Source organism: Antrostomus carolinensis, unplaced genomic scaffold (assembly GCF_000700745.2).
Source record: "Antrostomus carolinensis isolate BGI_N321 unplaced genomic scaffold, ASM70074v2 scaffold41417, whole genome shotgun sequence".
Lineage (NCBI taxonomy): Eukaryota > Metazoa > Chordata > Aves > Caprimulgiformes > Caprimulgidae > Antrostomus > Antrostomus carolinensis.
Window position 1 is genome coordinate 1 of NW_010328892.1, and position 14048 is coordinate 14048.

The 14048-nt window shown below is 43.0% G+C and overlaps 1 protein-coding gene across 1 annotated transcript; it reads right to left on the reverse strand.

Moving 5' to 3' along the window:
- Positions 1-346: 346 nt before the first annotated feature.
- CEP57 (centrosomal protein 57) lies at positions 347-13060 on the reverse strand (the record flags this gene model as incomplete). Its single annotated transcript, XM_029086056.1, has 9 exons — positions 347-491; positions 1156-1400; positions 1750-1830; positions 1989-2093; positions 2574-2651; positions 8158-8274; positions 9191-9312; positions 9618-9797; positions 12904-13060. Coding segments are annotated over 9 exons (1230 nt in total), but the record flags the coding sequence as incomplete, so codon positions are not given.
- Between the last annotated feature and the right edge of the window lie 988 nt (positions 13061-14048).

Sequence of the window (14048 nt, forward strand, 5' to 3'; positions counted from 1 at the left end):
AACCCCCATTCCCTGCCCCGTGTGCCGCTGGGTGGGAAGTTAGAGAAATGGGGAGCAAAGTGATGTGAGCCCAGGAAGAAGGGAGGGGTGGGGGAAGGTGTTGTAAGATGTGGTTGTTCTATCACTGTGTGGCTCGGATGATTGGCAACAAATTAAGTTGATTTTTCTTCCCCAAGTGAAGCCTGTTTTGCCCATGACCATAACTGGTGAGTGAGCCAACCCTGTCCTCATTCTTATCCGTGCCCCTTTGTGACTCCCATCCCACCTCACTGGGTGGGAGGAGTGAGTGCAGGACCACATGGTCCCACTGTTGGTTAAACCACCACAATAATCAGAAGTAACTCACCTGCAACCGATGCCTGCGGACTTTGCTGATCTGGTCTGCCTTTGCTTCCATCCTTCCCACCAGCGCCTCAAGTTCCCTCTCCAGATCTTCCCTCACTGCAATGGTCGGGGCTTCTTGGACAAGCTTTGACAGCTGCTGGTGATCACTAGCATGGAATCCAGACAGAACAAAGCTTGTATCAGACTCCCTTGGCTTCTAGCGCTTGTACACCCAGATCAGAAATAACACTCCTAGGAAACTGTAGCATCAGCAGCCAGACACATTCAACGTGCCAAAACAAACCAGTAAGAACAGTGTTGCTGCTCAGCAGCGTTATTACAGTAGCATATCTTGGTGGCAGGCAGCTGCAACGTTAAATCTCAATAACATAAGTAGCTTCACACATTTAAAGTGACCAAGTAACCCCTTGAGGGCACAGTCTTGGCACTCACTGAGTTACTATTGTGAGTATCTGTACAAACAATTCGGGTTCCATTAACCAGGACAAGCAAAACGACTAGTAAAGCTGTCCTTTAACATGGGATTTGTCCATTGCATCAGGGGCTGTTACCTCACTTTTCCCTGACCCCTCACAAATTTGATACTGCTGCATATAAAAACAGGTAAGCAGTCCAGACTGTTTATCGGAATTTTTTAACTGCAAAAATAAATGACAGCCTCCGCAGCCAGAGGAACAGAGAGATTATATGCCAGAGACTCCCCAAAATGAAATCCTTTCTCAGGAAAAAAACCTTCCAAGTTTAAAGCAAAAGGCAAAAATATAAAGCATCTACAGTCATAATCTGCAATGGAGAACATGCCAAACTCACAAACTCATCTGCCCAAATTCATCTTGTAAAGTCAGCAGCACTTCCGAGAGCTCTTCCTGGGATGAAGAAGATTCCTTTGGCAGGGATGGCTTTCTGCTTTTGCTGGCAGGCTGACCAGTACTGATGGGTTTTGCTAGTGGAGTATCATTTAGCACACGACTGTTACACAAAGCTTTCGTGTGTTGTTTCATCAGGTGTAGGACATGTTGCACGTTGGCACCAACTGAATGACTGGGACTGGTAGACTGGAAGGAAAAGTTACAGAGACTTCTTTTAACTGGCAGTGTCAACAACCTGCTTGATAATAATAGAGAACGTTTAGAAACAGTAATATTTGCTGCCAAGAATGTATTTTTTGTTTGAATGAATAAGGGCCAACAAGAGCAGCCTGACTAGCAGCACAGAGAAGACCCAATTTTTTTGGAAATGCTGCATCAGCAAGTTATCCATATTCAACAAGCCTTTTGAAGACAAACTGGAAGAGTCAAAGCAAATGAAATGATCTGACCACTGGGTGTCAGGAGTGCACCAAGCCAAAGCCACTTCAGGAGCTGAAGCTACTGAGCAATTAAGCTTTGGAATTAAGCAGCTCACCTTCCCAGCTACGAAGGGTACATCACCCAGACACAGTCTGTAATGGGGCTGCGTGGTGAGACGGCTTGTACGAGAGCATTTCTGGAGGAGAGAAGAGAGAAACGTTTACCAAAGATGACACTACAGCAAACCCATTTGCCCTTTGCTTTGTAATAACGGAAGCAACCTACCTTCCTGATTGCATGCACACACCCTCATTTAACTCTTCAATAATTGCCCTTCTCTTCCCCCCATGTTACCTTCTCTGGCTGCTTAGTTTTTTTCCTGGGTTTTCTTGCTTTTGGAGAAAGCAATGGTGATGCTGCTTGAATCAGTAGTCTGTTGGTTTCCAGGCCTGTCTGAAGCTTTAATTGAGGGAACAAGAGGAGTTACTGGAATCATATTCATAGATAATCAAGGACAGTAAGCTGAGAATTGCAAAACCAAGGATTTTTAAAATACAGGCTCTCTGAAAGCAAGAGCTGCATGTTTTTAGGATGTTTCTGCTGTCCAAGGGCAATTTAAACATCAAATAAGAATACTTCCTCTGGTAGCACTACTCCTACTCACTAGTCCTAGCAAGTTAGAGAATTAGTCTTAACTGCATTACTCCCATGCAGGCAAGTGCCAGAACATCAGCTGTGCTTTACAATTCACAAAATGTTAGGGAAGTCCAGCCACCCAACCCTGCTCAACTGATCCTGGGGCAAACAGTTAACAGACAACTAAAACATTTTCATTATTCTGGATACAAGCAGCACTTTCAGCAAGTTAGTTCAAAGCTGATGGAAAGGAAGAGCTAATTGCAGTGCATACCAGTACAAAAGAAATTTCCTGTTGGTTACCTCAGCTGCTTTTTCCTGAACAAGCTTCCTTGCGTGTTCTTCCTCCTGAAGCTTCTGTTCCAGCTCTTTCATTTTTTTCTAGTCAAAGTTGAATAAAAACAATAGCATTACTAATAAAACCATTATTTTTTTCCCTGAAGCCTACAATACTAAGAGCTTGAGCAAAAGTATATGAGCTCAATTTACAACTTAAAGCTAAGAGAAGACTTCAGCTGACCTTTTGTCTGTATAGGCATTAATACAGTAGTCAAGTGCTTGTGCTTAAAACTTAATTGATTTTTCTATTTTTATTTCCACAATTGGCCTTTGAATTTAAGTTGCAGCCTACAGGGAGAGCAATACACGAGGCTGCCTTTCCCTTCAGTTGTAAAAAACCAAAGAAACAACAATAAAAAACTAGAAAGTAGGTTGTTTTGTGCACATTATCCTGAAGGATTCTGGACTACAAAAAGGCTAACAAAGGTTTATCATGTACCATTATAAGCTGAGAGAAGACCTGCTTTATTTAGAACACTAATGGTATTTTTACTAATATCTGCAATTTACTCTTAGAAGAATTTTTTAACATCTAGACACTTTTCTAATAAAGAAGAAGGAGGAAAGTTTATAAGCCTTAGAGATCTTTTAAGTAAAATTTAAGTGATTTCATCTTTGTGCTAAAACATGTAAGAACTCTTTTGAAAGCCCTTTTCAAATAAAAGAGTTAAGAGGAAAGGACCAAATTTCTTTGTAAACTCTCCAACAAGATGAAAACCTTGTTTAAGCAGGATTACTTCCTTAAACTCCCAATGTGAAAGTTACCAAATAACTTTATGAATTTATACAGCACAGTGAAAAAAGATCCAGAGCTCCAGGACACAAAACAACTTCCCTTCTCTTCCCCCAAGGAGTGATTATTCACAGAGCCACTAATCAAACTTAAGGCAGAAAAGCATAAAATTTAAAGAAACAGTTATATTTGCACACTTGTGGTTTTTATAAAGCATTTAAAATGAGGTAAAGCATTAACTGCAAGATTAATGTAACCGGCTGTTACACAAAGGTGTGAAAAGGCAAAACCCTGGATAAACATTGAGGACAAAGGCACAAAGGAACCAACTTTTGCTGTTGAATAAAAGAGCCCTTTTGACTACTTTTTTTTCCCCACTCAAATGAGATATATTCCAGGTAACCTGAAATAATCTTCTGCCCTTTACAGCATGCAGCACAATTCTTGATTTCCATGTGGCCAGTCTCACAAAGCTGTTTAACCTGTTAAGCAGAATTTTACTAAAATAGAATACTAAAGCAAATCTTCTGTTTGAACTGAGCCCTGACACGAGGCTGGGCTAATGTCTCTGTCCTGCAATGAGTGAGCACTCACCCAGCCAGCTGCGTAGCTGCAGTGTGCAGCTCAAACTGCACAGCAAGAGCATATCCCACTGTGTCATCATTGACAGACCCTGTTAGAAACGACCTGTCCAAGTTATATTCACAAAATATTGTTTTTCCTTCTTTATGTATAAAGTACTATGCAGACTCTTGGTCCATCACTTGATAGGGAGAAGCCAGAGGGCCAGCTAGCAGCGAGCACTGATGCTCTCCAGCCACACTGCCTGTCACATGAGGCAGCACAGCACAGGAAGCACGCTGCAGGTCAGCACTGGGCTGCCTGAAAAACCACTCTGCTCACTCACCACAGATCCCTGCAAAAGTTTTCCATGAAAAAAGAGAAATAAAATATTTCAATGGCTATTTTTGCTTGTTTTCTAAGGGAAATTAAGTTTTATGCAATCAACTCACTCATAGAATCACGGAATGGTTTGGGTTGTGAAGGACCTTTAAAGCTCATCTAGTCCATCCCCCCTGCAATGAGCAGGGACATCTCCAACTAGATCAGGTTGCTCGGAGATCCATCCAACCTGGCCTTGAATGTTTCCAGGGATGGGGCATCTACCACCTCTCTGGGCAACCTGTTCCAGTGCTTCACCACCCTCAGCATAAAACATTTCTTCCTTATATCTAGTCTGAATCTCCCCTCTTTTAGTTTAAAACCATTAGCCCTTTTCCTATTGCTAAAGGCCCTGCTAAGAAGTCTTGTTTCCATCTTTAGGCCCCCTTCAAGTATTGAAAGGCCACAATAAGGTCTCCTCAGAGCTTTCTCTTCTCCAGGCTGAACAGCCCCAACTCTCTCAGCCTTTCTTAATAGGAGAGGTGCTCCAGCCCTCTGACCATTTTTGTGGCCTCCTCTAGATTTGCTCCAACAGGTCCATGTCTGTCATGTGCTGAGGACTCCAGAGCTGGACACAGTACTCCAGGTGGGGCCTCACTAGAATGGAGTAGGGGGGCAGAATCCCCTCCCTCGACCTGCTGGCCACACTCCTCTTGATGCAGCCCAGGATACGGTTATTGCCCTTCGGGGCTGCGAGTGCACATTGCCGGCTTAGAGAATCACAGAATGGTTTGGGTTGGAAGGGACTTTCAAAAGTCATCTAGTCCAACCCCCCTGCAGTGAGCAGGGACATCCTTACTAGATCAGGTTGCTCAGAGCCCCATCCAGCCTGACCTTGAATATCTCCAGGGATGGAGCCTCCACTACCTCTCTGGGCAACCAGTTCCAATGATCCACCACCCTCCTATTGAAGAACTTTTTCCTAATATCCAACCTAAATCTGCCCTTTTCTAGATTAGAACTGTTACCCCTCGTCCTATTGCTACATGCCCTTGTGAACAGTTCTTCCCCAGCTTTCTTGTAGCGCCTTCAGGTACTGGAAGGCTGCTAAAAGGTCCCCCAGACCCTTCTCTTCTCCAGGCTGAACAGCCCCACGTCCAGCTTTTCATCCCCCAGAACCCCCAGGTCCTTCTCTGCAGGGCTACTCTCAATGTCTTCACCACCAGTATTGATAACGGGGGCTGCCCTGACCCAGGTTCAGGACCTTGCATTTGGCCTTGGTGAACCACATGAGGCTCACAAGGGCCCACTTCCCAAGGTTGTCCAGGTCCCTCTGGATGGCATCCCATCCCTCAAGCAACTTTAACCAAAAAAAGACAGAAAGGTATGAGACCTCAAACATACAGAACACCCAAATTTTGTAAAAATAGGCTTTTGGGATCCAAATTAGTTCCACCAGAGAGGAAATGCCTCCAGTGTGAAGACAGCTTTTATCTCTGTACTTCACTACGTTGCAAATTAGCACCTGCTGGACATCTGAGCAGTCAGCACATACCCAGCTGGAACAGGGCAGGTGCTGCTTCTCACCACCTGGCAATTAGAGGTCAGAAGGAAAACTAGAGGTGTAGTGAGCCTACAGCCACAACAGCACGTGAGGACTCAGGATTCATTACTTCTGTTGTTCACAGAATGGTGGGGTTTGATTAAGTCTCATTGTTGGCATTAAGAAAAGATTGATTACTACCAACTACAGCTCTTCAAAATGTGTCATCTACATGTGCATTCAAATTCTGCCCATCCAGCCACATGCAAGACCAGAGCCCAAACTGCACTTTTAGGTACAACCCCAGCCCCTCACTCCATCCTCTGACACAGACACGGTCAGACTCTCTCGGGCAGCTATCCAGAGACTGCATTATGGGACCACAGCTGCAACAAACACACACCAGGAAATGCTTTTGAGGCCAGTACTCCGATTAGGTGTACTTCACATGAATGGGAGACTCAGCATTTCCTTTTTACAACCAATATGAACATTGGCAAATTGCTTGAAGGCAATATTTATAGGGCCAGGTAGTAGTGGCTCTGCAGAGATTACGTGCTCTCAGTAAGACCCACACACAACTTGTGTTCTGGCAGTGTCTGAAATCAGAGGCAGTTAAGTCACTGCTTGCTCACGAGTAGTCAGCCCACCACTTCCCATCCATTTCAGCACACTATGTATGGAAACAGTCTTTCTGATCTATTTCTTGCTTCAAATTAAACTTGCAAACATTCCTGTGGCCTTGCCACAACTAAAGCAGAGATTGAAGGGATTCAACTGTTTTGAGCAAAGTGTGCAGTCACCCTTTCAGGACTAGCAGGTAACACTCAGCACATGGATGCTCACATAGAAACAGCCTGCAAGCACAGAGGCAGGCAGACCTGTCCATCAGGAAGTGGCTCATGACAGCATTACAATCACAAAGAAAATGACTTTTAGTTACAACTAAATCCAGATCTCGCTCATTTCCTTGAATTAATTCATAATTCTGTGAATTTAACACCCAATTCCATTACAACAGATTTAATTGTGACATCCAATGGTCCCTAAAGATATCAAAGAATCAAAGAAACCTAATTTGATCCTGGGGGAAAAAAAAACAAAACAAAACACAAAACCAAAACAAAACACCAAACAAAAACATTAGGAAATAATTATTTTCTCTAGTCAGGTACAAAAAGACAACCCAGCCCCACCAAACTTCAGCTGCTACCAGTCAAAAACTTGGTAAAAGCCCTTCAGAAAGGAATTCCAGTTGCTGAACCAGTTATTTCAACTCTGACTCTAGAGGAACCTACTGCTACTGTCAGTGAACAAGGCCCAGGAGACACCCATCTCTTTGCAAGCGTCCAGCCCAGGTGAGCAATGAGGCACTTGCACTCCACAACTGCAGTTCACAACAACAGGGTGTGTCAAGATCTTGGCCTGTTACAGCTGCCTTGGGTCAAGGACTTCCAAGAATAGTTGTAGCATCTAAATATCCTGCAGCAGACCAACTAGCTACAGTTTTACTATCATACACCTCCTTATGTACTCCTGGAAAAGCACCATCTACTTCAGCACCTGGTAAGAGCTAGTGTGCAGGGTAGCAAGCCTACAATGTTGACAAAGTCCAGAGCTGTCCTCAACACCACCATCTAATCATGTACAGTCTGCTCCTTTTGGAGGGGCAGGGGAGAAGTTTGCAAGTGGAAGTGTCTCCCTGGTTAAGCACTCTGTAGTTCCCAGGCTTGGGAGTCCTCTGGTCTCTCTACAGCAGCAGAAACAGGTAGGATGTGGACTGAACTTCAGAAGCCAACACCACAGAGAGTACAGAGAGAAAATATGACCAGACACAGTCACGCTGAACTTTTAAAAGCTACCGAATCAAAAGGAATCCTGAAGAGGCAGACTGGTTCAAACCCACCGACAGCCAGTGCTAGAGGCCTGCAATACCAGAATTCTGCACGTAAATAACTAGTAAGAATTGTGTTTCTTGAGGAGAAAGGCAAGTAGCTAAAACAAGAAACAAACACATCAAGCCCACACAAGTCAAGTCAAATCTGAGTCATACCAGAATATAATTGCTAACATTCAGTAAGGCAACTCAGAAGCTGGGAGCTTGGAACACCTGCAACCCTGTGTGCCTGTGCACCAACTGACCACAACTGAGGAACACCAACAGACACCCTCAGGGTGAAACCAAGTGCGGTCACTGAAAACCTACCTGGCCATGCAGACCTCCAGCAATAACTGCAAGCTTTTACGCTTCAGCTTTAAAAACATGTTTAGTTGCTGCCTTTCACTACAGCATAAAGTTTTGCTCAGCTTTATTACTGACATTTAGCTATAAAGTGCTGATTACAATAAACAAGATAAACCCAATACAGCACCCAGTCCAAACGACAGACCTCTGCTATGGACTGCATTGTGGTGAGTCTGCTGTACTCTTTTTCCAGCATATCCAGCTTTTCCAACTTAGACTGAACATGTGATTGATCAAGAAGTCGATCTCTCTCCAACGAACCCTTGAAGGGAAAAGTGAAAAGCAAAACAATTATAAGCACGACAGAACAAGACAGTCTGCAGTAAGCCCTGTGTCTGCAGCACAAAGGGGGCCCAGAAGCAGCCCAAAGGAACTATCACTTCCTCTGTGCAATTTTAGATGGTGCTACGATTAGGGAGCAACTGCACCATTGATCCATCAACGTTGGGAACCTCACATCCAGAAAGATTCAGATGAGAGAGAATTCTGCAGAGTCACTCCTCCCACCGAACCCAATGTGGTAACAACCCCTCACTCCTCAGCTATTAGGGAGAGCTCTCTTAATTTTATTTTCTTCATTAGATATTTAACAGACTGGAATAGGACAGCCACAGTAACCAATGAACAGAGAGCTCCAGGTGATCCACACTCCTATAAAACAAAATTCAAGCTCATTTTAGATAAAGGGCAAATCTCAAAGTCATTAGTGGTGGGAAACAAAAATGTTATTATTATTTCTACAGAACTAGTATTTCATCCCCAGTTTATCAAAAGCAGTACTAGTAAAGAAAATCCCCACAGATCTGAAGAGTGTAAACACAAAAGGGAGGGTTTTGTTTTTTTTTTTCCCAGTGGCACAGGGGACCCCATACTGAGGGATAAGGATGAACTACTGCAGTAAACCAGTCACACAGAAGCAAACAATTCCTCTGAGCAGCAGAGCCTATGAAATTGCCTTAGGGACAGATGCACCAAGGCAGAAAACACCAGGCTCCTGATAAGACTGGAAGATTTAAGTAGGGAAATTATCCACACCTAATTGGTATTTCCAAGTATACCAAGGCCAGCTGAAACAGACATCCACACTTAAAGATAATAAAATTACAGTAACTCCAAAAAATCATGACATAGTTAATGATTTTTTATAATTTAACCCTGAAATAATGTTGAGAACAGACCTGTTTCTCCAAGAGATGCAACTTCTCAGTTTCTGCATGCTGGATCATTTTTCTCATGTAGTCCAGCTGCTTCTCTAAAAGGCCGCACCGAGACTCGGCAGCTGCCAGCTGAGAAGCCAGTTCTGAAGATAACAGAAGGCAGAAAAGGGAAATCATGCACTGCTCGTTCCTGTTTTCAAGACAGTTCCAAAACAAACACGAAAAGGACTATGTAAAGAAGTCCACTGATTAAACCCAATCAACTTCTGTATACATGCAAATCCCTAAAACAAAGTATGCTTTTAAAATTATTCCTTCCTAACTCCATGTGTCACTGCAAAGTAAAAGATGCCAAACAAAGTAAATTAAAATAGCTTTATGCCTTGATAAAACTTAAGTTTCATTCCCATCAGTGTTCTGTAGTATCTATATAACGTTTGCAAACAACCTTGATTTTTCTTTGACGCTTCAGTCTTGTCATGCTCTTTGTGTTGCATTTGTTCACTCAGAACCTTTTTGTAGTCTGCTGTTTCTCTGCTGAGGTGTTTTACATTCTCCTCCGCCTGAAGCCGTTCCAACTCCAGGCGATGAATTTTTTCCTGGAGATTCTTCAGAGCAGAAAATATTGCTGTAATTGAACAAGTACCTTTTGTTAGATGCTATTAAATCACCACTTCAAGATAACATTGAACTTGAAATGCTTTTATAAAAGCATGTTATGTAAGAAAGTCACAGTGTTCTTTACCAGCATTCTAGACTCCTTCCAGGAATTAAAATCTGCTTCCCTTTAAACCACAACCGATTCTAAAACCAGTCTGAAATTAATAGATGCCCTTGGCGCATCTGAAACATTTGGGAAAGATAAATCCGTTTCCAAGAACAAGGCATGTAAATATGCTGTAGATTAAGTGCAAACAGTGCATCTTCTGACTCTCTTTCAAAAGGAAACGAAAGGTCACAACTAGAGAGTTAAAACAGTGGCAGTTCTCTATATTATTATTCCTCTACAAGTGCTAGCACAACAAATACACAACGCTGCTATGAATGGTCACAGATCAGAACAAGTTAGCTACTAGATGGGCTATAAAACGTTTATTTCTCTAAGTGGCTGCTCTGATTTAATTCTCCTGGTTTTGCACTTATGTTCCCTTCCTCCCCCAGAAGACACACATCTCCTTTGAGCTTAACAACTTTCCCTCTTTCTGTTCCATTCCCTGCTTTAACAATTACTCAACAAAACCTTTGTATATATTCATCACCACAAAAGGAAAAGCAGTTGTAATACAACTCGCATCACCTTACAATTAGACCATCTGCTGGTAATCTGGTGTATTATGTCTCTCAGCTGTATTGTTTGATTTTGCAAAGGGAACCACAATGATAAGCCCTTTCCCCCTTTCCTCTATCCAGTCCTGTTAAAGTGAAACACAGGAACACCTGTACAGACAGTTCCTATAGCAGACTAATCCCTGAGGTCACGTTAACCCACTCCTTTGTGCTTAAAGCCACCCTAGAGAAAGAATGCACCACCTTTATTACCAAATCCACGAGCACCAAAAAGTTGAGACTGAGTATTTGTTTGAGCATCAGATGATAAAAAAAAGGAAAAAAAATAATTATCAGAATGAGTTTTCCAGAGTAAAAACTCATGAAATCTTGAAAGGCAGAATAGCACATTGGAGTATCACATCAACAACATCCACCTGCTTTAAGGTAGCTGGTAAGTAAATAAGAAGTGGGTGACAGCAACCACAGTTAAGGAGAAGTTCTATTTTGGCCCCCTTTGCAGGATCAGAGTCACCAGCTGTGCCCTCTTCTTCCTGCTTATGATACTGTTACCAGGATTGAGTTTAAATGGGCACAGCTGAAATTATAAACAGCTTTGTTACTGTTATCCTCAGAGCTAAACTGAAATCTCTGTATATTTACAGTAACAACTAACAAAATACAGGAATGGATCAATTCAAGAAACAAATAATAAAGGAGAGAGCCAACACAAAGCCAAGTATCATCCAGTCATCCTTAGCAGAGTATTAAAACCAACTCTGTACGCTGAGACACAACATACACAACACAGAAATTCAAACCAAAATAAGCAGAATTTTCTAAACACAATTTCAGGATTTTTCAATATGCTTTTTTTTTTTTTTTAAATAGGGAGGTGGGAGGAGCGTTAAAAACCCCCAAGAACAATCAAATCTACATTCTCATCTGAATTTAATACCCATAGCCTTAACTTTACTAAAATATACTCTCCAGAACATTTCTGCATTTTTAAAGTCTATGCAAAGAGAGTCAGATATTGGATCATCTGTCTGTTAGATTTAATTTTCAGGATTTTAATTTTCATATTTAAACATTTTTTTTAAATTAAGATATTTCATAATTTTTAAAAAGGGACATAATCTATCAGATTGTCTCGCTCCACCTGTGCTTATCTCAGATTTGGCAGATTCCCTGCCTGAAAAAAGTTGCCGAGTAAAAACTTGGAAGCCAACAGCTTGTCACTAATGCAACACAATCTACAAAAATACACCTGCATCCGTATTTCACAGGGAAGCTCCTTCCTGCACATCCAATTTTTTATCTGTCACAAGGTTGTTTTAGTTTTGTGTAAATGGCACTCTCCAAACTGATGGTGTTGAGCGTGTGAGAGCATATACTGCATTTTAAATAGCACTTCAGGAATTCAGATTTTATCTACTAGGTCACTAATGTAGCAGTCTCTAGTAATTCAGATATAAATTATGTTACTGGAACAGGAGCTTAAGCCTACCATGCTGATTTTTTTTTTTTTTTTTTTACTTAGTTTGGGTAATATTAGGATTTACCCTAAATCTTTCTCACTTTTCACCCTATAATGAAAAAATATTCTTTTTTTCATACCCTTAAGCCTTCATGCAACTCCAGTCTTGAAGGGAGTGTTTTTGCAATGACCCTGAGCCAACCAGCTCATACCAAAAGGTCAGTCCCGCTCTACCCTCCCAGCTGCCCGTGCTGCCTCCTGTGCTGACCCCCAGGCAGCTCTGGAGTGGGTCTCATTGCATGACAACCCAATTCACTAAAACAACAGAAAACTAACCGAGAATGGTTTTGTTTATGTCAGGTCAAGACCAATCTGTTTACCTGGAAATGAACACCATGACCAGAGTGGGAAAGGAGAGAGAAGTAACAGCTCAGAAACAGGGAATAATAAATGGGAGTTACATCTCCTCCCTTTTTGGTGCTGTGATGGCTCTGCTCAGCGCTATGCCACGTAACACCTTCTGTACGCTCCAAGTCTTCACTGATATAACAAATATTCTCACCACACTCTCTGTCCATGGCAAGCATTCCCACTGCAATAGCACCAAAACTTCCTCTGCTCCAAATAATCTTTGGGACTAAAGTCTCCTTGTTTCAAACTCAGCTGTGAACTCAGAAGAGGAAAGACTGAGGGAGAGGAGGACCAAAGAAGGGGCAAAGAAAACATGTCAGGACAATTTCACAGCGTATTTGGCCAATTTTACAGCTCTCTACTCCTGAGGAGCATCCTTCTTTAGCTGTATTAATTACCTCTTTCATTAGGTGTTTTTCAGAAAGAGAAGTGCAAAGGACCTACAAGACAAGTGGCCTGCACATCACTGGGAAGTGGTAACAGAATAAAAAGACTGCAGCCTTTGTAGGTGTGGACATACAGTATTTCACCACATGATTTGGAAACAGCTCAGAAAACAACTTTGCTGAACTATTACCTCTGCTGTTGCTTTCAGGATATGGAATCACTGGTTTCTGTGGGGAGCGCAGCAAGTCTGAATTAATAAATGGCTTGTACTTTGGATATTCTATAAATGAACTTGCAGAGAGTCCATCAGTGGCTGACGTAGAGTTATGAGTTTTGTGTAGATCGTCCTGAAAAGAAACCAAAGCTGTTACTCAGCACATTTGTTTATCTGTCACAAAAACAACAACAAATGAGATGGTGTGAAGTATTGCTGCAGGAGACTGTAGTGCCTCAAACGCTGTACTTCCTTCCTTACAGCCTTAGGCTGTGTCATTTTTACATCCAACTGCCCTCCACTGTAAACAGTATCGGAAAGAAACTGTCTTTTCCATAACAGTTTCTGATTCCTGATTTTGTTTTCTACTTACTTACACTGTCTCTTGCTGATTGCGAGAAGGTAATATACCAGTGTGTTGGGTTTGAGGGGGGAGGTTTTGGCAGTGGGGGAAGGGGCCACCTCATGAGAGTGAAAACTCCCTGGCTCCAAGGTGAATCCCCCCAGCCCAGGCTGAGCCAATGAGCAACAGAAAATGCCTCTGCAAATCCATATTCATGAGGGGAAGGACTGTCCTGAAAAGACGGTGGCAAGAACCTGGAGGAGAGGCCATTGACCTGAACAAAAGACCATTGGCCTGAACAGAGAGAGCTTCATTGCCAGGAGGAAGGAGGAGGAGGACAGAGAACCTCAGATACCCAGTTCAACCACATGGAGTAGAGGGCAAAGGAGGCCCCTGCAGCTCAGGGAGGTTCAACAGTGGAGCAGAGACCCACATGTGGGGGAGGAGGGGGAGGAGGAGGAGGAGGAAGACCCCACGCTGGAGCAGAAAGCTGAGCCCAAGGGCAAGTGTAACTGAATTGAGACCCTGAGAGTCTCTCGATGCCAGAGTTGGGGTAAGGAGATGCACTGGACCCGGGGTCCATCTGCAGCCCATAGATGTCCCCATGCCAGAGCTGGGAGCTAAGCCCAGAGGTCCATGACTCCATGGAAAGCTCGCTCTGGAACATCTTGTTCCTGGACTTCCACGCTGGGAAGAGTGACAGAGGTGAACTGACTGAACCCCCGTTCCCTGCCCCCTGTGCTGCTGGCAGGGGGAAAGGTAGAGAAACGGGGAGCAA